This window comes from Stylophora pistillata, chromosome 1 (genome assembly GCF_964205215.1).
Source record: "Stylophora pistillata chromosome 1, jaStyPist1.2, whole genome shotgun sequence".
Taxonomy (NCBI): Eukaryota; Metazoa; Cnidaria; class Anthozoa; order Scleractinia; family Pocilloporidae; genus Stylophora; species Stylophora pistillata.
The window spans coordinates 12,808,391-12,830,130 of NC_142519.1; the positions used below are offsets into that span (position 1 = coordinate 12,808,391).

Here is a 21,740-nt window from a genome sequence, read left to right on the forward strand (position 1 = left end):
CGTTTTCTACGAAACATCTTTGCTCCGATTGGTTCTAGTATTGTACAAACATGGCGGAGAAAAGTTAGTGGAAGGTGGCTCCTTTTGTGAGCAGAATATGCTAATGAGAGTCCCTGCAGGCGTTTTTTTGTGCTTACTTATTGGAGCAATTCGAAATGTAAACTGTTTAGAGACAAAGGAAGGAGGTAAGTCAGCAGTGTTTGTTTGGAAGCCGTGTTTCCATCACGCACGCGGAAATGATTTTCGTGAACGCTCGAACTTTGTGTGATACGATGCCTATACAGAATCTAATCAAATGAGCAGTTCAGTTCATGAGCGATTTCCTATAATAATCGAGTTTTTCCCCGGAAAAATTAATGACTAGTTGTCTGCAGTCGTAAAAAATTCTTCTGCGAGAAAAAAAAACCTGACGTCTGCATGTTCGTTTGATCAACTTTAATTTAGGTATAAATTAAATTGGCTAGCTTCGATTTAGAAAAACGATTTTCAATCGCATGCCGATACATGTGAATTGCTTTTGCTTTCATTTTATTTTATATGTGCTATCCCCAACTCTTAGAGTTGTTTTTATCGTAGTTATGTTTTCGAACGTGTCATTTTCCGTCTTCCGGATCATTCGCGAATCATGCGATCGATTGTACAGAAGTCGAATCCCGCCAGCGCCCACAAGCGAAAAAGGTTAATCTGTGACTAACACCTTCAGATGAATTAAGTTACCTTTTTTAAACCTCTTCAGCGGCCTTGCGAGATAGGATCACTTTGCTTGCTTTTCTGTTTGAAGAGGAAATGTATCCCAGTAAAGTTGAAATATGAAGACTGCAGGGTTGCATCCAAAAGTGTTTTTTAATCTAGGAATTTAAAATAGTAATTAATAACTAGCTTTCTCAGAAGGGATCAGTGGTCGCTATAGTTGGTCTGGAAAGCACATGATCCTCAGCTGTATTGAAATGTAAGGACTAACCGCTCTGACGAAGGGCTAACGTTCGAAATGTCAGCTTTTTAACTCGTTACGGTGGCCAATTTACAATTTCAACTTAGTTGATATAACCAAATAACCTTCTAAAAGAACAAGGAGACTAGATTCAATAATATATTAATTGGGTATTATATTTAGTCCTCAAGGAAATTTTGGCACAATAACTGTATAAGTATTATCAATAAATTTCAGTACACAATTCTTTGATTTAGCTCATCTTGATCCAATTATTAGAATTTCTAGAAATTAATGACTGTACTGTATCAAAGTTCCATAGTATGACCAGAAAATTATTAATTTCTAAGCTTCATTAGGCTTCCCCCCCCCCCTTTTTTTTGTCTAGCATCAAATACCTTTCCTGCTGTTGGGTTGGTTGGTCAGATTGAAAAAACAAAAACAAAAATAAAAAAATCACAAGAAGTCTGTGAATAGGAGGCATGGTACCCCAACATTATTTGGGTTAACAAAATGCACAATATACTGTAAAAAAATTCCCTATTTTGATCCTGTTTTTTTTTTCCTATGCTGTTACTATGCTCATTTTTTCAGATTAAAAGAATTAGTTTAAGTGAAAAATGGTTTAATTACATCGCTACGTTTTTTTGGGGGGAAATGCTAAAAATTTGGGTCAATCAAACAACACTAAATGGAGGGAAAAAAAAAAGAGGATGACCTTAATGTTGTGTACAACTTGCACCATATATGGCTTACTTTTGAATTTGTTGCAGATGGACCTTCCTTTCACTTGAATGATTTCCAAAATGTAATTTACATTGCCAAGAGCAATGCTCTTGAGCTGAACTGTACTGTCAATACGACATTGGAGAAGACTTCATCAGAGCACTTCTTAGCATGGCAGCACAACAATACATGGATACCAAGCTATTTCACCTGCAAGATTGATAACAATACCTTACAACTGAGGAAAAATCACATTCAGTTTGGTGATGCTGGTATTTTTGTTTGTGGAATGTTCAGTAATACTTCAAAACTTCCAATTAATACTCTTCATCAAGTTAAAGTCATCGTAGGAGGTATAGTATGTGGTTAACTGTAAATGATGAAATTATATTGCACAATATAAGCAGCCCTGTATCAGTAATAATAAGTGGTCATTCTCTATATGTAGGGGTCAGTTGTCAAAGTCCTGATTTGTTTCCTCTGAATCACTGTCAGTAATCTTCTCCTCTATTAAGCGGTCACCATGGCCACTAGTAAGAGGTTGCAGTCACCCTTAAAACTGAGTTCCAACGGCTTATTTGTATTGTTTTCCACCTGTATTTAATGGTCACTTGACACAGAACCACTCCTATAAAACTAAGAATAACCTTTAATTAAAGTAATTTTCATCCATGCTTCTCTCCAAAAATCAAAATAAGTAGTATTTTTAGGTAGAATCTGTAATTAAGTGGTCAATTATGGTATATTGTGCCATTGTATATCGTTTTTTATAATACCCCTAATCTGTGAAACCTGTATTAATTAATTCACGACCCCACAATTCCCTATAAGTGACCACTTAATACAGGTTTGACTGCATATATTAATACTACAATGTTCACAACTATTGACTGTACTAAAGAACTCATGACACTTCATATATACCAGTCTTGTAACTCCAATAAGTTGACATACATATAAAAATAATGCCAATTGGTGCATTTCTTAAGCACTGGTTTACATGGAGAAAATTAACACAACTTAAAAAAAAAAATTTCATTGTCTTCTTTTGACTATGAGCAGTTAAATTCTGATCCTAAACGGGCAAGTTTCAGTCACTTGAATTTAGCCGGTTGTAAATTTGGATGGTGCTTAAAGGTTACTTATAACAAGTGGCATTTTAATAGAAATATTAATGAAGTATTACATCAATTGAAGTTACTTCCAGGGACACAAACCTTTTTAAAACCGGCCTCCCGGTTAGCTCAATGGATAGAGCGCTGGACTGTTGTGTGGGAGGTCGAGGGTTCGAGCCCCGGCCGGACCAACACTCAAGGTCTTAAAATAATTGAGAAGAAAATGCTACCTTTCTATAACATCAAGAAATGGTTAGGTATTCTAGTCTTCTTGGATAGGGACGAATAAATGGAGGTCCTGTCTCTTCAGGGTTAGGGGTGGGAGACATTAATTTCTCACGCACGAGATTACTGTGCAATGGATGCCCTACCCTGGGGTGGGATGGGTGGGTTAGTACATTGTAAAGCGCCATTGATCTGTCATTTTAAATAGCGCTCTATAAGAAATAAATTATTCTCATTGTTATTATTAAAAAAATTTTTTCCAGTTGGAGTGCCTTTTAGCTAGAGCTTATCTGTAATTGAGAGAGCTTTATTATTTCAATCTATGGTCAATTTATCATTCCGAAATCATTTTTGAAAAGATCATAATCCTTGACTTACAGTTAAACCTAAACGGATCAGTGAAGAAACAGTGGAACTCGTGGATAATTATGGACTCCCAAGGCCACAAGTGTTGAGTGTGCAATGGAGAGCTCAGGAAGTGAATGTGACATATGAACTTTTTGTCAGTATGCACTATGATTCCAGTATTTGGAGTTGTGTATATGACAGTCCAGTGTATTGCAAGAAAATACCCAAGTCTCCTGATGAAACATTGTCGTGTGTTGTGGGAAAAGACATCCTCAATAATCATGATATTCCTTGCAAGCATAAAGGTGTTAGGTGTGACATTTTCTGTGCTAAAGTAATATCTAAAAATCAGTTTGGAACAGTTGAGACTTCAAAACACTGGAATTTAAACCACCATGGTAGGTTTTATTTGAAATTATCAATTATTTTATAACCAGCTGTAATATGAAATGTCATCACTGCACTAGAGATGCAGTGATGACATTTTAATTGATTAATAAGTATAGATAAGAAAGGTACCCATAACAGTGTGACACAAGGGTAACGATGTAAAAATTTTATGATTTTGTTTACCAAAGAGAAGTGCCCCCCTCTGGAGAATGTGGCAGCTGTGTCAACAAGAGACACCTTTACACTTACATGGGATCGCCCACGCCTGGTGAGGAGCGATATTCGTCTGGAGTACCAAATCAGTTACAATTACACTCGAGTACTAACTGGCCAGGTATTTACAGTTGTAAACAATTCTTGAATTTACTGGAAATCTTATAGATCCTTAGGTCCTTAAGGAGAGGCATGGTTAAAAATGAAGTAATATATGTAACTATTGTCATGTATGGAATAATTATGTGAACAAAGCCCCTCATCTGGCACAAAAATATGCCTAGATATTTGTCCATGGACATCATCCATTCCAAAATGCAAAAAATTTTCTGAGAGTGCCTTAAGCTTAAGGAAAGCTGTGAGCTTCAAGAAACAAGTAATGTCTAGGACTAAATACAGTAGGAACATATTTTCACGTCAAATGAAGGCTTTAATAATTGCATAAATTATCTGTCAAATATATCCACAACACCTGGGAAAAAAATATTTAATTCCTAAACAGTGAGACAATATAGCACTAAAAGATGATTTTAACAAAATATTTTTGTGCATAAATCCTGTGTAAGTTTCTCAGGAGACATTTGGAGTTTGTGGAGCCAATCAGAGTGTGCACTCAATGCTTATATCCACTTGTTAACTCTTTATAACTCTTAAGATCTACTATTCCCCCTCCAGCTGCTACACATTTCCTTGTTAATGTTTTACAAGAATTTGGTGTTAGATCAGGATAACTTCTACCTGATAAGTTTGAGAATGAGTATTCTCCTCTCTTGTCTGCCAGATAATGTGTAGATATTAATTATAGGGAGACGCTACATATTATTAATCCCATCTGGGAGTTAAATGGTTATATATAATAATAATTATATACTAATATCTGATAAATTGATTGGTAAAGCAAAGTGAATTAAAATGTTATACTCATTGAATGTGATCTTGATTTATTATCTATATTAAGTTTTCTATGATATTGAGTAGCATCATTTTAACAGTCTTACTCTGTTTTAAAAGGGAATTCAATACAACAAAGTAGTGAGGGATAATACCTCCTTCAGTGACAGTGTTGTACCCTTTGCAAGATATATTTTCCAAATAACCTGCCGTATGGCAGCTGATCAGGACACAAAAGGCCCTCCTGTAATCACTGAAGTGAGGTCCGAAGAAGGAGGTAAGGAAGGATTTTTGTTTCTACCTTGTTCCAAAAAGGTGTTCGTTTTGACTCATGCATGGAAATTTATCATTCAAATAGCTCTTTCCTGGTTTTTGATTGTGGCTTGCTAATGTTAAAAGTATAATTATAGTCATAACAACCAATCAGAAGAATGGCAAACAATAATCTTGTGAGCTTATAAGGAGATAGCAAGAGTTCAAAGTTAAAATAAGCAGTTAATGGCCCAAAATAAAGGGAGTAAGCAGGGCTGTAGCCAGACTTCAGAACAAGACAAGGCAAGTTTTGAGCGCCAAAGGGGCGAGCTGCTAGGGGGGTCTAGGGGCATGCCCCCCCAGAAAATTTTGAAATCTAGAGGCTCAGAAATGCTCTTTTAAGCATTTTCCGTGGCATTTGTCTTTAGAAAAGTCAGTCAAAAAAAAAAAGGGTCAAAATCAAGTCAAGGCAATTGCCTCGTCTGGCCTCATGCTAGCTACGGCCCTGGTAAGTTTCTCAAAAAACTGTGGTCTTATGTCAGTGGGGGAATATAGCAAGATAATTTGGTTTTACCAACTGAGTTGATAAATGTAAATTGGCCACTGTAAAGAGTTTCTGAAGTTGATGTTTGGAGTGTTAGTCCTTTGTCAGAGCTCTGACTGATAAAGGGTTAACACTCAAACATCAGCTTAAGAAACTCTTTGAGTGGGTCAATCTACATAACTAACAGCCTGAGCTGAAATGGTGGGCAAATCAAGCATTTTAGTAACTTTTCTCTATATAAAGTAGCTGCCTACGGTATAAATTTAGGCAGCTAGCTGTGCTGAAACACATGTAGGGCAAAACCCAAACACAAGAGCCACAAAAAGACACAGTTGACTTTTGGTAACTGACTTGTTGTGAAACACGTTTAGACTCAAGTGACCTTTTGCAGTATTGGTCATAGTATTGAATTTAATCGGTTTAGAGAAAGGCACGAGTTTTCTTATTGAAAATTGCACTCTTGCTAACAACTCAACCAGTATTAGAGGTTTCGCGAAAGATATTCTATGCTTATTACTTGTACATACAAACATCTTCTGAGCTTGAAATGACATGTTTTGATTAAACAGTTATTTTTCAACTCTGTTATAATGTTTTCTCATGTTGTAGTACCAAGTGAGGCGCCAACAAGGTGTCAGGCAAACAATAGGTTGCCACATAATGTGACTATTGAGTTCAAGGTAAACAACTGTCTTTACTGTTGTAGTGTGTTGTTAAAAAATTGGGGAATTTGTTGGAAACATAAAAGGTTAAATAAAACTTCATTTAGCTTTTTTTAAGCATTTTTGCATAAAAAAGCCACATAGGTTTGAAATGTCAGTATTAGAATTGAAGACTCCTTCCTGAGGTAGAAGACACAGCGCATGTCACAAAAGAACGTCTCCGCATTCACCATTTTACTACCAAGGTCTCTTTTATTAGTAATTTTCTGTTCCAGTGTAATCTGTCTCACAAGTCAAAAGAAACTGCGGGAAAACAGTCTAATTGTAAGAACAAATAGGGAGCTGGAATGTTTTCTTTTTTTTTTTTTTTTTTTTTTTTAACTTACAATTTCTATTGACTCAGTTTGACTTAATTATATATTTAGTTTATGTGAAGAAAGTAGGAACTGCATGGACTGACAGGGCTCGACACTAACTTTTCAACTTACTAGCCAAGTGGCTAGTGGCATCTTAGATGATTTTAGTTGTTACGAGAATTTCAGTCTGTTTACAAGCCAAGCTGGCTAGTGGAAATCGAAAACCACTAGGCAAAACTGAATTTATACTACTAGTCTGTGGCTAGTGGGCTACCGTTAGTGTTGAGCCCTGTGGCTTTATCTTCAACTGGGGTTTCATTTTCATCATCCTTATTCTCATGGTGGTTTTTTACAAAGCGTGAATCTTTGAATATTCATCTTATTTTATCTCTTGATTTTTGACCTTTTTTTGTTCAACGGTTTTGGTGATGGTGTGACAGTGAAAACTGGCAATAGAGTCTGGACTGAAATTTCTTTGCCGTTTTTTTTTTTTTTTTTTTTTTTTTCAACAAGCCCTACTACAAGAATTAAATTAAGATACAGTCGAACCTGCATTAAGAGGCACCGTATTACTGTAAGCTGTTTGTTTTCGAAGTCCTGTTTGTATTTTCCTCCACCCGTATTGAAGGGTCACTTAGGCTGGAACCACCGAGATAAAACTAAGAATGATCTTTTAAGTAAACTTTTGTCCATGTCTATCTCCCGAAATCAATATTCATTGTATTTTTAGCGAGTTTTGTATATTAATTATGGCATAAAATGGCGTTTTTGTGGAGTCCACCTGTACATAGTGGTCGATCGGCCCGCCATTGACCGTGGGTGACCGCTTAATCCAGGTTCGACTCGTTTTTTTTTTTTTATCATTTGTAACTTTACTTTTTCCCCAGGTCCCGCCAGTCAACACCTGGAATGGTATACCTCGCGAGTTTAGGGTGTCCTATGGTAACACTACTAAAAGAGTCAAAACGTCACTGAAAAAGTTACAAGAGGGTTCCAATGGCTCGGATTCACAGGAAATAATTGTAAACAATCTTGTACCAAACAGAAATTACACGGTGAAGGTTGCTATTTGTACAGCTGTAGATTGTAGATGGGCAAGCAATGAACCATTATGCATCATCAATTCAATTCCCAACGAAGACGTCAATACAAAAGGTTTGTTCAGTTTTGATAAGTATATACTAAGAAGTGGACTGCATTAGAGGCTTACTCTGATGGCTACTCAAACTCCGAATATCCTTTTCTATTCACCTCAGAGGAACGCGCGCGGGATTAGTGCCCGAAAAACTTTTCGTCGTTGTAGGAACATGTGGGTTAAAATCACATTTTTGCGCTACATACTATCTAACTGTTTTATTATATACCAAAACAATTATTCACCTGTGTGTCGGTGGCTTCGTGGCTCGGTAAATATCCATCAGTGGCCGCTTCTACTTCGGTGAATGCACCGGATCGAAATATGGCGTTCAATATTGAATTACCTTTATTCTGGACTTACTAGCCTCGTCTTCACGTGGAAACACCAAAGGGTTATTACCTGTGTGAGAAGCAAGTAAAGCCCTGGTCAAACGGCGCATGATAGTCGATGATAATTGATGATAGTCGATGATAGTTGAAGCGCGCGCTTTCGTTTGACCACCTACTGTCATGCACTATGAGATACAATGAAATATATGAAGTTCATATATTTTGTACTGCGGTATTAGATACATATGATGCACGATCCTCGCAGTAGATAGCGCTATTTAAGCAATAGCGAAAATCAGACCTGAAAAAAATCAGGCCTGTACGGGATTCGAACCACTGACCTCTGCGATACTAGTGCAGCGCTCTACCAATTTATTTTGAGCTTGTTCAAATTCTTCATGATAGTCGATGATAGTTTTTCTCGTTTGACCACGCGTATGATAGTTAATGATAGTTTTTGGTCAGCTGTTTTCCTCGAAAATCGCTATTGCTTAAATAGCGCTATCTACTGCGAGAATCGTGCATCATAGGTATCTAATACCGCAGTACAAAATATATGAACTTCATATATTTCATTGTATCTCATTTATCACTTTCACGGGTTTATTACGAATCAACTTAACGGCCTGCTCCCAGTTGGCTTGTTAGCTCAATTGGTAGAGCGCTGCACTAGTATCGCAGAGGTCAGTGGTTCGAATCCCGTACAGGCCTGATTTTTTTCAGGTCTGATTTTCACTATTGCTTAAATAGCGCTATCTACTGCGAGGATCGTGCATCATATGTATCATGCACTATCATCGACTATCACCAACTATCATTCATTTTGAGCTTGTTCAAATTCTTCATGATAATCGATGCCGATAGTTTTTCTCGTTTGACCACGCGTATGATAGTTAATGATAGTTTTTGGTTAGCTGTTTTCCTCGAAAATCGACGGACTTGTTTAAAAGGGTCGCCAAAAGTTCCTCGCGAGGCTCAGCTTTAGCTTCAAAAATTCGTTTTTATACGTAAGATAATAACAATGAGAAAGAAAATATTGAAAACCAAGAATCTGGAGAAAGCGTCAACTCGCAGGAATTCGAAGAGACACCGCCGAAAAAACACCGTTTCACTAAACGTTCAACGGCGAGATGGAGTAATGACCTGATATTACGTCTAATAGACGTACATTACTCAAAAAAAAAATCGATTACTATTAACTGAAGCAAGCTGCCGCCCTCTTTCGTTGTAAATTCATACTTCAACAAGTTGGTTTGTCTCACGGGAAGCCATGTTAGTGTTCACATTTTACGCGGAAAGAGCCTGGAACTAGCTGCTCGCGTGACTTTGCTCGCGCGACTGCCGGTGAACTATCATCAACTATCACGAACTTTTTTGGCCGTTTGACCATGCGAATGATAGTTGGCGATAGTTGATGATAGTTTGAAGAGAATTAATTATCATCGACTATCATGCGCCGTTTGACCAAGGCTTAAGTCCAGAACAATGGTAATTAAAATTGGCCGCCATATTTCGATTCGGTGTATAGTAGAGGTATCGAATGGTCCCATTCAATTTACAAGTGCTCGCAAAATTTGGCCTTTGCTCGAACTGCTCGCAAAAATAACACGGGTGCTCACTTGCTTGTGTTCGCAAGATTTTGCAACTGCTCGCATGTTCGCATTCTCGTTAACATGTGCTCGATTGCTCGAAATTTCGTTAATCCTGCTTTGCAGTTATTTTTTATTCTTATATAAACGATAAATCAGTTATGATATGATTAAAACAAAAAGGTTGAAACATCCCTACCTCCGGCTTCATTCTTTCTTCAACAGTTCAGCCCGTAACTGTTTTGGAGGTGCTATATCGGGAAAACGCACGAAGCTCCATGACAAGCATTTCGCTGATTGATTTATACTTTACCATATTTCATTGTCGCAGGCTTTTTGCTTGAGAGGGGTACTGTTTAGCAGTTCTAACATGTGATCGTTCATCTATTCACTTGTTTCTTAGGTTATTAACAAGTATCCAAAAGATTTCATTTCTGTTAATACTGGTTTTGCTTTTTCCCTCAGTGGATTCGCTTTCATTGCTTGAAGCTAGCCTTACAATTGTTGTTTCTTTGACCAGTTTCCCGGGTATTTTAACCAATGACTTAAACCTTCTTTCGCTTGAACAAGAAAACGAGACTGTAACACGATCAATTTAATCTATTTACCAGGAAATTCTGATAGGAAGCTCGACGTAACGGGAGGTGACATAATCTCCTGTTGAGACAACATTACTTTCGAACCTTTGTTGATCTAAATTCCCATTTATTTGAGAAAATTTTCAGGGTTTGTAGACATGATGGATTTTCCAGGGTGCCATGGGAAATAAAATGGACGGAGTCATAATATTTTGAAACAGTGTACTCGGATCGCATTTTGTAGCGGTTTTTTCAATCTTGGAAGCTTACCGGCCACTAGTAACAATAACTATTAAAATCTGATGCCAAACGGTGTCATATGAAACCCGATTAAACAAAACAACATTAATAGCAACCCACGGTCGTTTGGGCTTTACCGGAAATTCTTTAATGAAATGTTGCTTTAATTATTTTGATTAAAAATTAGAAGCCTAGCCAAACGAGGAGACATGTCTAGAAACTAATAGAGAGATTTAGCAAGAGGACGGGAACGTCATTTCAGAACGCGAGAGCGCGCGGAATAGTCTGGACACGACACCATTCGACTTCCGGTGCTAGCGTTGCTGTTCTCCCAAACAAGTTTAGGACGTCACTTTCCTGGTTTTCCCGTCGCGATCAGAACGTCTCAGATTTCCGTCAATTGTGCACTTGTAAATCGATCCAAACGAGATAATACTGTTTGGAAGTATTTCAATACTCATGTTCAGGATAATTGGGTCCCTTTCTTTGTTTTAATCGGTGTATTTTTGAAAACTTGTCGCTTCAATATGCTGGTTCCCGAAAGGAAATGGGAACACAATCGTTGGCAAGCGATCCAACATTTCAGGACTCATTTTGCTTTTGAATGAGCAAGGCTTTAGACAATGAAAGGGCTTTTCTTTAATACATTTCTTTAATTAAGCCTATGTGAAAACTCTAAGAATGGGATATATGCTGTTGAATTTTATCGTAAATCGATTCATCAATAACCATGCTGCATGTTGAAGTTTGGAGCAGTCAATAAAATGAACAATCACGAAGCTTACATACCGTAAATTTTTTTTATTTACTTGTTTTCGTTGTCGTTGTCGTTTTTACCGATCATAAATGAATGCTTTGTGGATTGAAGTCAGAGATAAACAATTTGAGAATTTTCTCGGGTTTGCACTTTTTTATGTCTTAAACTTTTTTAATCAGCGCCGATGAAAACAAGAAAGTTGGGCTCACGCAACAAAAGAAAATGACAATCAATTCTATTTCGACACGACTTTCTAAATCAAGTAATTTAGTTCAGTCTTGAACAACTTCGTCGAAAAAAGAAGAAACAACACAAAACAAACAAAAAACCGAAACCAAGTCTTATCCTAACCCTAACCATTTCATGGGTGACTTGCATGAATTCTTTCAGCGTTAAACAAGAACTCGCATTAATTTTGTCGTTCCGTCGCTTGGTTTCTACATGGTTTCGCCATAACCCCGTTCAAAATGCTCTGCACCTCTAAGTATTCAATGTTCAAAAGAGATGTACCGTCATAAATGAATAGAAATTTTCAGTAAACAAGGGGAAAAACGATGATTATTTCCAAACTATACTTTGTAAAGTTGCGAAGAAAGATGAGCAGTGCTAAAATCTAATGGCATGGCACGAAACGAAAAGACAGCAACGGACGTTCTCGACCCAGTTTCTTACCGGTATTTTTGCTGCGCGCGCCATTGTCAACTGACGTTCCCGTCCTCTTGCTAAATCTCTCTAATGTCTCCATGTCGCGCGGAAACACGAAATGTAAAAATTTTCTCGAAAGGCACTCGCTAGGGTAGAAAGAGATCTCGAGAAATATTACTATTACCAGTGCTATTTGACCTTCAGAGCTACCACTACAACGTGTCAGATCTTTACGGCTGTAGTTGGTTACATTCTAGAAGCCTCCAAATAAACAAAGCTTCGTTGCGTTGAATCTTTTTCAGTCGATCAGCGGGAAATCAGTTTGCCGATCATCGAAACTGAAGCCCAAAATGCTTGTTGTTAAACCTAATGTCACGTTATTTACATTTCATAAGAACTATGTAACCAAGAAAACATACCATCCATTTTAGTGTCGGGTAGTAAGAGATGGAAAACTTTAGATCGCGGGCTTTGGATCTAGTACATCTCGTTGAGAGCTCTTGAAGTTCTTGAGCGTCCACCCTGACTGACTCATGTGAAGCTACGTGACGTAATTTGGCAGCAAGTGGCTAAAAGATGCTGAGTCTAACTTTTGGTCGAGCCATCGAGGGTCGAGGGTCTTATGTCGAGGTCGAGGGTATTTAGTCGAGGGTCCCTTTTTTTGTTTTTCTTTTTCGCAGCCCATGTTCCTAGTCGAGGGTCCCTTTCTTCTTTTTCTTGGCAATAGAAAATACGAGTCATCGCGTTGTGTGAGACCAGATGTTGACGTTGTTACGAAATCAAGGCAAACTAGTTCTGTTAAAATAAATTGACTTGAGTTCAAATGCGCTCTTGAACGTCACGTCGACGTCCGTGGTGGTTTTGTCTAAATTTTCAGGCAGACCGCCTCCATAAGAGTAATTACACTTATCAATACAAATGTGGTATCGTCAAGGCATATAAAAAGAGATAAGGCCTTGCTTCCGGTTCGTGTTAAGGGGTGAGGGGTGAGGGCGAGCGAAGTACAAAAAAAAAAAAAAAAAAATATTCGCGAAAGGGAAAATTGAATGAAAAAAAATCCATGTACGCCAATTAACCCTGAAACATATCCATGCTATCGCCAAAAAAATTCATACGAGAAATGATAACGTATAAAATTCCCGCATTTCGAAATCTCCCCACTCCTCCTCTCCCCCCCCCCTCCCCCCACCCTAATAACTTTTCACGCATTACCCGGGCACTCTGACCTGGCGTTGTTTAGTAGACGCAGCGATAAAGTCCTTTGGCAAACGACAACAACAACAACAACAACAATTTTTATTTGTACTCACTCTTGCTCAGAAAAAGTTACAACAAAGAGAATATTAAAAAGTATAAGTTGAGTACTGGCTGCCTGGAATAACCATAGGGGCTAGCGGGGCCAGGCAGCCAGATACAGAGCCACTACAGGTTCTTATTAAGTACAGATTTTCCATTTCGTTTCTTGGCTCATATAGCACGACAGGTCGACGCTGTCAGCCAAAGAACCGGGACGCGGACAGTGGACGTGACGTTCAAGATCGCATTTGAACTCAAGTCAATTTATTTTAACAGAACTAGTTTGCCTTGATTTCGTAACAATGTCAACATCCGGTCTCACGCAATGCGATGACTCGTATTTTCTATTGCCAAGAAAAATAAGAAAGAGACCCTCGACTAGGAACATGGGCTGCGAAAAAGAAAAACAAAAAAAGGGACCCTCGACTAAATACCCTCGACCTCGACATAAGACCCTCGACCCTCGATGGCTCGACCAAAAGTTAGACTCTTAGATGCTGGGACTGGTTGAACGGCCCTAGCTTTGCACCTATTATTCTGTTTTGGAAGTGTCAGCCAGATTATAAGCTATTACCAGGCGCAAAACAATGTATCCTATTAATAAAAGAGAGATTCCGGCTTGCGGAAAATTTACGAATGAATTACTCGAAACGTTCGCTGCTCGTGAGCTGTATTTTTTCAAAGTGCTCGCTGCTCGCAAGAAAAATTTGACAACTGCTCGTGCTTGCAAAAATAAATACACTGCTCGTATGCTCGAAAATGCTCGCAAAGACCATTCGATACCCCTTATAGTTTGGTACTATTTGGGAAACAAATCGTTATTCACATATGTCAACTGCATTTACAAAAACAAAGTTTTACAGAAAACGAAGTGCGAAAAAAATTCACTCAGGCATCGACTGGGTTAAAACTGGTGCCTTCGATGTTGTATGTGAGTGCTACAAGTACAAGTTAGCCACTTGAGTGAAGAAAGTGATGTATACATTCCATTCTTACGTTAGGTTGTTGTTGTTTTTTGTTTGTTTGTTTTAATTATAAAAAAAAAATTTTTATGCATTAAGATGATTACAAAAGGCACGGAGATTGCGCTTACCAGTTTTAACCTTCAGTAGTGAAGCGTATGTTTCAGTCGCTCGTCTACAATGGTCAAAGAATAGGTTTACTAAGTCACTGTTACGGTCAGAATTTGTATTCGAAAGTTCGAAAAAAGGGCCAGGGATAACTGGAATTGCTTGATGTTTGTAAGGAAGTATGCGAGTAAGTAAAATTAAGAAATCCTGTGATATATCTCTTAGTCTTCAACAGTTTTCAAATTTATTTAGTAGCGTGCAGGGCTCGACACTAACGGTAGCCCACTAGCCACAGACTAGTAGAAATTCAGTTTTGGCTAGTGGTTTTCGATTTCTATTAGCCAGTTAGGCTAGTAAACAAACTGAAATTATCGTAACATCTATGACGTCACTAGCCACTGGGCTAGTAAGGAGAAAAGTTAGTGTCGAGCCCTGGCGTGTTATCCAAGTGTGCATCAACGTGACGGGTTTTCTAGAGAGGTGAGATATAGGACCTGGTTCTAGTATCCCTATCCTCGCCGATTTCCCTTAAACATGAATTCTTTGATTTTCAGTTACCAAGAAACCTGATCCAAGCTCATCTACTTATAATAAGCTCAAGGTGGTAGCTATTATCTTTGGAATAATTGGCGGATTAGGCCTCGCCTGCGTATTTATCTCCTATCTACTGAAAAAGAAACGGTATGTTGGTATATTTACTAAATCTTTTCTCATCTAGAGCTGTCGCTCCATATCGCTAGGAAGAAGTAATAAAAAAATGAAAAAGAAAAAAGAAAAGAATAATGAAAACAAGATTGAACGGAACAGACTGCTGGGAGCCTAATCATCTCTAGTTCATTGGTGAAGCTTACCTTGTAAACTGATGGCACTAGATCTAGATTTGAAACAGTTGGGCGGACATATAGGAAAAATTTTAATGTACTTTCTGTGTCGTGTGCTTGTGTCCTTCCCAAGTTAGGTAGTTTCTCTAGTTAGCTCACAGGCAACCCAAGCTCACTACTAGAAAAGCGGACGTGACTCTAACCGTGTTGCGCAACGTTTTATATTTATACAGGTTTGTATGGGATGTTATCGGTTTGCCTTAAAAGAGAGAAAATGTCTTGTTTTGAAATGAAATGGACTTACCTTATTGCCTTGTTGTTTTCTCTGTTGATTCCTGACGTCTCAGGCCATTTTGAAGCGTTTTCGGCGAGTTAGCGCTTCAAAATGGCCTGAGACGCCGGTAATCAACAAAGAAAACAACAAGGCAATAAGGTAAGTCCATTTTATTTCAAAACCAGACATTTTTTTCTCTCTTTCAAGGCAAACCGATAACATCCCATACAAACCTTTATAAATATAAAACGTTGCGCAACACGGTAAGAGTCACGTCCGCTTTTCTAGTAGTGAGCTTGGGCTGCCTGTGGTTCGCTTTTCACAAATATGTTGTAGTCTCATTCAGTCATTCAGCGAAATGAAATGTTTCTCCCTTTCTTTAAAGGGTTCGTACCAGGAAAAATTCTCTGTGGACAAGTGTAGGACCGCTGGTAAATAATTGCACAGTGTAATTAAGATGTAATGAAAACCAGTTCTGGGGAGCTGTACGTTTTTGGTCAAATGAAAGTATCTTTTTCATCATGAGGCCCCAAACGCACTTTGCGTTCCCAAAAGTGTCCGTATTTGTGAAACGAAACAAAACATTTTCAACTACGCCATGTTACTTATATTACTCTCAACTGTCATACTATAGCCTACAGAGCAGGCGTAATTTGGGCGACCGAGTGCTCAGCATTTTCTTAGCGAAAAATGGCCGCCATCTTTGATTTTAATGGAAGCGGAAGACTGGGGAGAGAAAGTAATATTGTACCAAGGGGGTGAGTGACAGTCAAAAATAAGGAGAGGGGCTGGGGTGTGGGGGTGAATATTACGCCTGCCCGAACTCATTGTTGTTTTGCAAAACTCCGTTCGCCCACGAATGGAGTTTCTGAGTTGTGTTATTTTGCCCAGCTGTCAATCACAAGCCAAATGCGTCATTTGAACATTTCGCTCTTGCGGGAAGGAGAAAAGGATCGCAAACTTTATAGATGACGTTGTGAGTTTTGATTCAGCTCTTGAGGAAGCACTTAAGTGTCTTTCGGAAATTGGTATGTATCTGGGAAGGACCTACTGGTCGTGTTGCTAACTGGCTTGGGAAAAGCTTGATATTTCAGGTCTTGGTTCGCGTAAAAGAATTTTGACAGAAAAAACCTTCTAGCGTAATTGTCGTTTGCCCGCTATGAAGTATTGTTTATGATCAAATGGAAGAAGCATCTTCGATTGGATTAACTGCAGCTACGCTTATGGATTGTCGTTTGGAGGTTACAAAGGGCACAGGCAGCCCAAGCTCACTACTAGTAAAGCGGACGTGACTCTTACCGTGTTGCGCAACGTTTGATATCTATAAAGGTTTGTATGGGGTGTTACCGGTTTGCCTTTAAAGAGAGAAAGAAATGTCTTGTTTTGAAATGAAATGGACTTACCTTATTGCCTTGTTGTTTTCTTTGTTGATTCCTAACATCTCAGGCCATTTTGAAGCGTTTTCGGCGAGTTAGCGCTATGTTGGTGTTCAACTGCAAACCTTTATAAATATAAGACGTTGTGCAACACGGTAAGAGTCACGTCCGCTTTTCTAGTAGTGAGCTTGGGCTGCCTGTGCAAAGTGCGGCAAGTATCAACTTGTATTTGCGTCAGCAGAAAAGGTTTTGGCGAAGCCATTTCTTTCGTCGATGGAAAAAAAGTAAAAAAAAAAAGAAAGAAACAGCTACACTGTTTTACCAAAATATGCTTGTTCGTTTCAAACAAATTATAGCGGGTAAACCTTCGTGTGCAGTTGTTTGTTCGCTTCAAAGTATCCTTTGTAATCAAATAGAAGAAACATCAAACAACAACAAACATATGAAACATATGTGTGAACTGCGGTTATGAGACGTATATGAGAACGATCCTTCGCAGTAAAGCACTATTTGAGCAATAGTGGAAATGAGACCTGAAAAAAATTTCAGGCCTGTACGGGATTCGAACCACTGACCTCTGCGATACCAGTGCAGCGCTCTACCAATTGAGCTAACAAGCCAACTGGGAGCAGGCCATCAAATTAATTCGATATAAACCCGTAGATGATAGATCAAACAACAACAAACATATGAAACATATGTGTGAACTGCAGTTATGAGACGTATATGAGAACGATCCTTCGCAGTAAAGCACTATTTGAGCAATAGTGGAAATACAGGCCTGAAATTTTTTTTTTTTTTTTTTTTTTTTTTTTTTTTTTTTCAGGTCTGATTTCCACTATTGCTCAAATAGTGCTTTACTGCGAAGGATCGTTCTCATATACGTCTCATAACCGCAGTTCACACATATGTTTCATATGTTTGTTGTTGTTTGATCTATCATCTACGGGTTTATATCGAATTAATTTGATGGCCTGCTCCCAGTTGGCTTGTTAGCTCAATTGGTAGAGCGCTGCACTAGTATCGCAGAGGTCAGTGGTTCGAATCCCGTACAGGCCTGAAATTTTTTTCAGGTCTCATTTCCACTATTGCTCAAATAGTGCTTTACTGCGAAGGATCGTTCTCATATAAGAAGAAACATCGTCAAATGGATTAACGTCGCTACACTCAAAGATTATCGTTTGGAAAATATACAGAGCGGCAAAGATCAGCTCGTATCTGTGACCGCGGAGGAGGTTTTGTAGAAGCCATCTCTTTCCTGTCCGAAAAAAAAAACAAACCGCTTACTGTTTCACTCATCGGCTCAACGTGTGTTTGTTTCTGTCAGAATTCAGGACTTCCGGTTGTCAGGGGGCGTTTCGCATTTTAACAGCCTTTTCAGACAGGCGTCTTCCCGCCCTTCCCTCGCCCTCTACTCCCACCGTCCACTCTGACTCCAAATCAAACATGACATTAGGGTAAACGATTACGAGCTTATAACCTTAACTCGCCCTAATAAGACACCTGCACTGCAGGCTAGTCATACTACTGAATGTTCATATGAAAACGGTTCAAATATTTTTTATGCGTTTCGTCTATCTTCCTCGCCAAAACACCCTAAAATGCAGATTTAAGCGATATTTGACGCATTTTTCGTCGACATTTTCGAAAGCCTTTCGTTTTCACTTCTACACGCATTAAACAGCGCATTTGAAAGAAACTGCCAGAGAAAAGCTCCATTTTCGTGAGTTTTTTTAGAGGATTTGGTGTGAATGGTATTGAAAAAAACGACATGAAAAAGTATTTATTAAACGAAAATGTATTTCTTTTAGTGAGGAAATGTGACTCTTTTAGCTCCTGTGCAGTTCACGGGCGCGGTCTGCCATACGTTACCTGCTTGCAGATGTCTCCAAGAAAAGTTGAGCTTGCGACTGGGTATTTCCGTTTGGTGCCTGTCCTGTTGATCAGGCTCACTCGAATAACGCTGTAGTATCTCCTGTATGTGTTTCCAACTGTATAGCTTTGGCAGGGGGTACTGTTTCCACGTAAGGCATATTTTACTCGACGTGCCTCGACCCTATTTCTCCGGCGTTAGCTGAGGTCACGCCCTGTAAAGTACTGGCAAATTACCTTTTCTATGTACCTTGATTTGTATTATTTATTTACTTATATATTTCCTTTTATTATTAGTTTCTGAATGGTCACTGCGGCATCTACGAATATATGTCAAATGAGACAGTGAACTCTACCGGAGATTCTGAACTTTATGACAACATCAACGTCCCAAGACAAGGTATTGACTTTGGTGTCGGACACTTGCCAGTTTCAAGGATTTGACTAAATGACTCGAAAATTTAAGAATTGTAGTATAGCATTGTACTGAACTAGGGCAGTTAGGCTCTTTTTGCCTTTTCATTATGCTCTGAAATAATTCTTATGATTAACAGATGTGATATTAGAATATATGATATGAAATTATATAACAAATGTAGATGGAATGTACGACTTAAAACCCCATTCACACCATTAAAACATGTTCAGTTAAACCCGGTTTAACTGAATGAAAATCAGAAACAGAGGGTTGAAAAAATGACTTCTCCCTAGGATTTTAAAAATAGCTTACTTGAGTATTTGAAGCCGTCGACAAACATCGGTTTAAGCAACGTCTACGGAGAAAACAATTTTAAACAGAGATTACCAAAACAACTTTTGAACATGTAGAACTCTTAACAACCTAATATCAGAATACATCTTCTCCATACTGTTCTCTATACATTTCCTTAGGTGCTAACGAGGAGAATTTGGTTAACAATCAAGAGGTTCTGTAGTTGTCGATCATTTTCTATTATTCTCCTGATCTTAATGTTTGATTGAGGGGTGATATTGCAAGGAGAAATTATAAGCTGGTCACTCAGGGGTTTAGTAGACGGTAAATTTAGGGAAATGGAAGGGCGACTGTAGTAAGACTACCACTTAATTTAACTAGAAACTATTTTCAAACTAATGGTTGAATACCTTAAATATTTTTAAACGAGAGAGTAGTGGTTTTGAAAATATTTTTTAATAGTAGATTACTATAAGAAAAACTCTTTTTACTATTTGTTTTAAGTGTCACCGATTGTAAAGGATTAGATTTCTAATTGTTTTTCTTTTCTTCTTGAAGAGGTTCATATTTCTAATATGTAGGCTTTGTTCATATTTTCCGAAAAGTGAACTTTGCCTCCATTTTAAAAGATGAAATTCGTTTGTTCCGCCTGAAAAGCTTGACAGTTCCGATTCAAATTCCCCAACCCCATTCAGGCAAAGTACAAATTTCTCATCCCCAGGTACGGAAGGCAGTCGAATGCCCGTAGGTTGCTGAGGGGGAGTTGAAATTTCCAATCGATTGGTGCATAAATTTTACTGATTTTATCGGAAAGTCTTCAGCGCAGTTATTTTAAAGTTAAATCGTTTCAACCTTCTTTCCTCGACATGGGAAAGGCAACTTAAGAGAAGAGGTCTTGATATTATATGTACTAGATATATTTCTTATAAGAAAGCTAAAATATATTTAAATTTAGAATGAAAAGTAGAAAGGTAGTTTTTCAGCAAATTATTTTGATACATTTTTTACGGTAATGATTATTTAGTAAGTGGCAGTGAATGTCAAAGTTATATATATATATTTAACAAATGGTAAACAGCACAGCGTACACTATTGAGTTATGGATGCACGCGGGAGGTTGCTAAGCACGAAAGAAGCGTAAGAGTCGCTCGAGGCGATAGCCGAGAGCGACTCTAGCTTCTTGAGTGCTTAGCAAACCTCCCAAGTGCATCCATAACTCAATAGTGTACGCTGTGGTGTTTACCATTTGTTTTATAACATAACATTGATACATTGTAGCTAAAGAGTTCCCTTTTATTTAACAAATCTTGCGTGACCAGAAAAAACAAGCTCGCACGGAAAAATAGTCTTTGCATTTGCTCACGTCAGCAGCGTACACCCATGGGCAAATGGGGGACGCTAAATTGACCAATCAGAGCGCGTGCTTTACTTTGGTTATGTTATAAATATATTTTAAGTACGACTACGATTGAAGCAACGATGGAAATATTTTGTGACAAAGGTTTTTATGTAAAGCCCTCTTCTGTCATATTGATGACATACTTGGCTCATGCTCGTTGTGTGCGTTGTGTGTAGTAAAACAAAGAAAACAGAGAAGTAAAAAAGGAACAATTAACTGAGGGAAGTAACAGTGAATTCACAGGTTCTAATAAAGGTAAAATAACGGTGAAAAAGGCTATTTTGATTTTTAATTTGGATTTCCACCCAGGCGTTTTGATTTCCCTTTTTTGATTCCGTTCTTGTGATTAGATAAGAAGTTTCCTGGTATTTATCCAGATTTATCACTTTTTCTTGGTAGGAATTGTCATTCTCAGATACCAAAGATCGCACTTTGTGCTCACGTAGGCTTTACTTCGCTTAGAATTAACAAATGGTAAACACCACAGCATACACTATTGAGTTATGGATGCACGCGGGAGGTTGCTAAGCACGAAAGAAGCGTAAGAGTCGCTCGAGGCGATAGCCGAGAGCGACTCTAGTTTCTTGAGTGCTTAGCAAACCTCCCAAGTGCATCCATAACTCAATAGTGTACGCTGTGGTGTTTACCATTTATTTTATAACATAACATTGATACATTGTAGCTAAAGAGTTCCCTTTTATTTAACCAATCTTACGTGACCAGAAAAAACAATCGCGCGCGGAAAAATAGTCTTTGCATTTGCTCACGTCAGCAGCGTACACCCATGGGCAAATGGTGGACGCTAAATTGACCAATCAGAGCGCGCGCTTTACTTTGGTTATGTTATAAAATCCGTTGAGTATAATTAAGGTTCTTTAAGGTAAATAAAGATTTGTAGTGTCCAGGCCTCCAAGTCCACGTCCAAGGCCCCAGGAGACGTAGTATTTGTTATGCGCTGTAAGTGAGAACGGTGGGGTGAGAAATTAGTATA

General features: G+C 38.4%; 1 protein-coding gene across 1 annotated transcript; it reads left to right on the plus strand.

The window, feature by feature from the left end:
• The first annotated feature begins 48 nt into the window (after positions 1-48).
• LOC111323777 (uncharacterized) lies at positions 49-21,023 on the plus strand. The gene is made up of 11 exons (XM_022927205.2): positions 49-185; positions 1,705-2,010; positions 3,378-3,743; positions 3,924-4,069; positions 4,960-5,116; positions 6,245-6,315; positions 7,541-7,808; positions 14,850-14,976; positions 15,776-15,821; positions 18,936-19,038; positions 19,530-21,023. The coding sequence occupies exons 1-11, from the start codon at positions 98-100 to the stop codon at positions 19,571-19,573; spliced, it is 1,722 nt and encodes a 573-aa protein (XP_022782940.2). The 5' UTR covers positions 49-97; the 3' UTR covers positions 19,574-21,023.
• Positions 21,024-21,740: the final 717 nt, after the last annotated feature.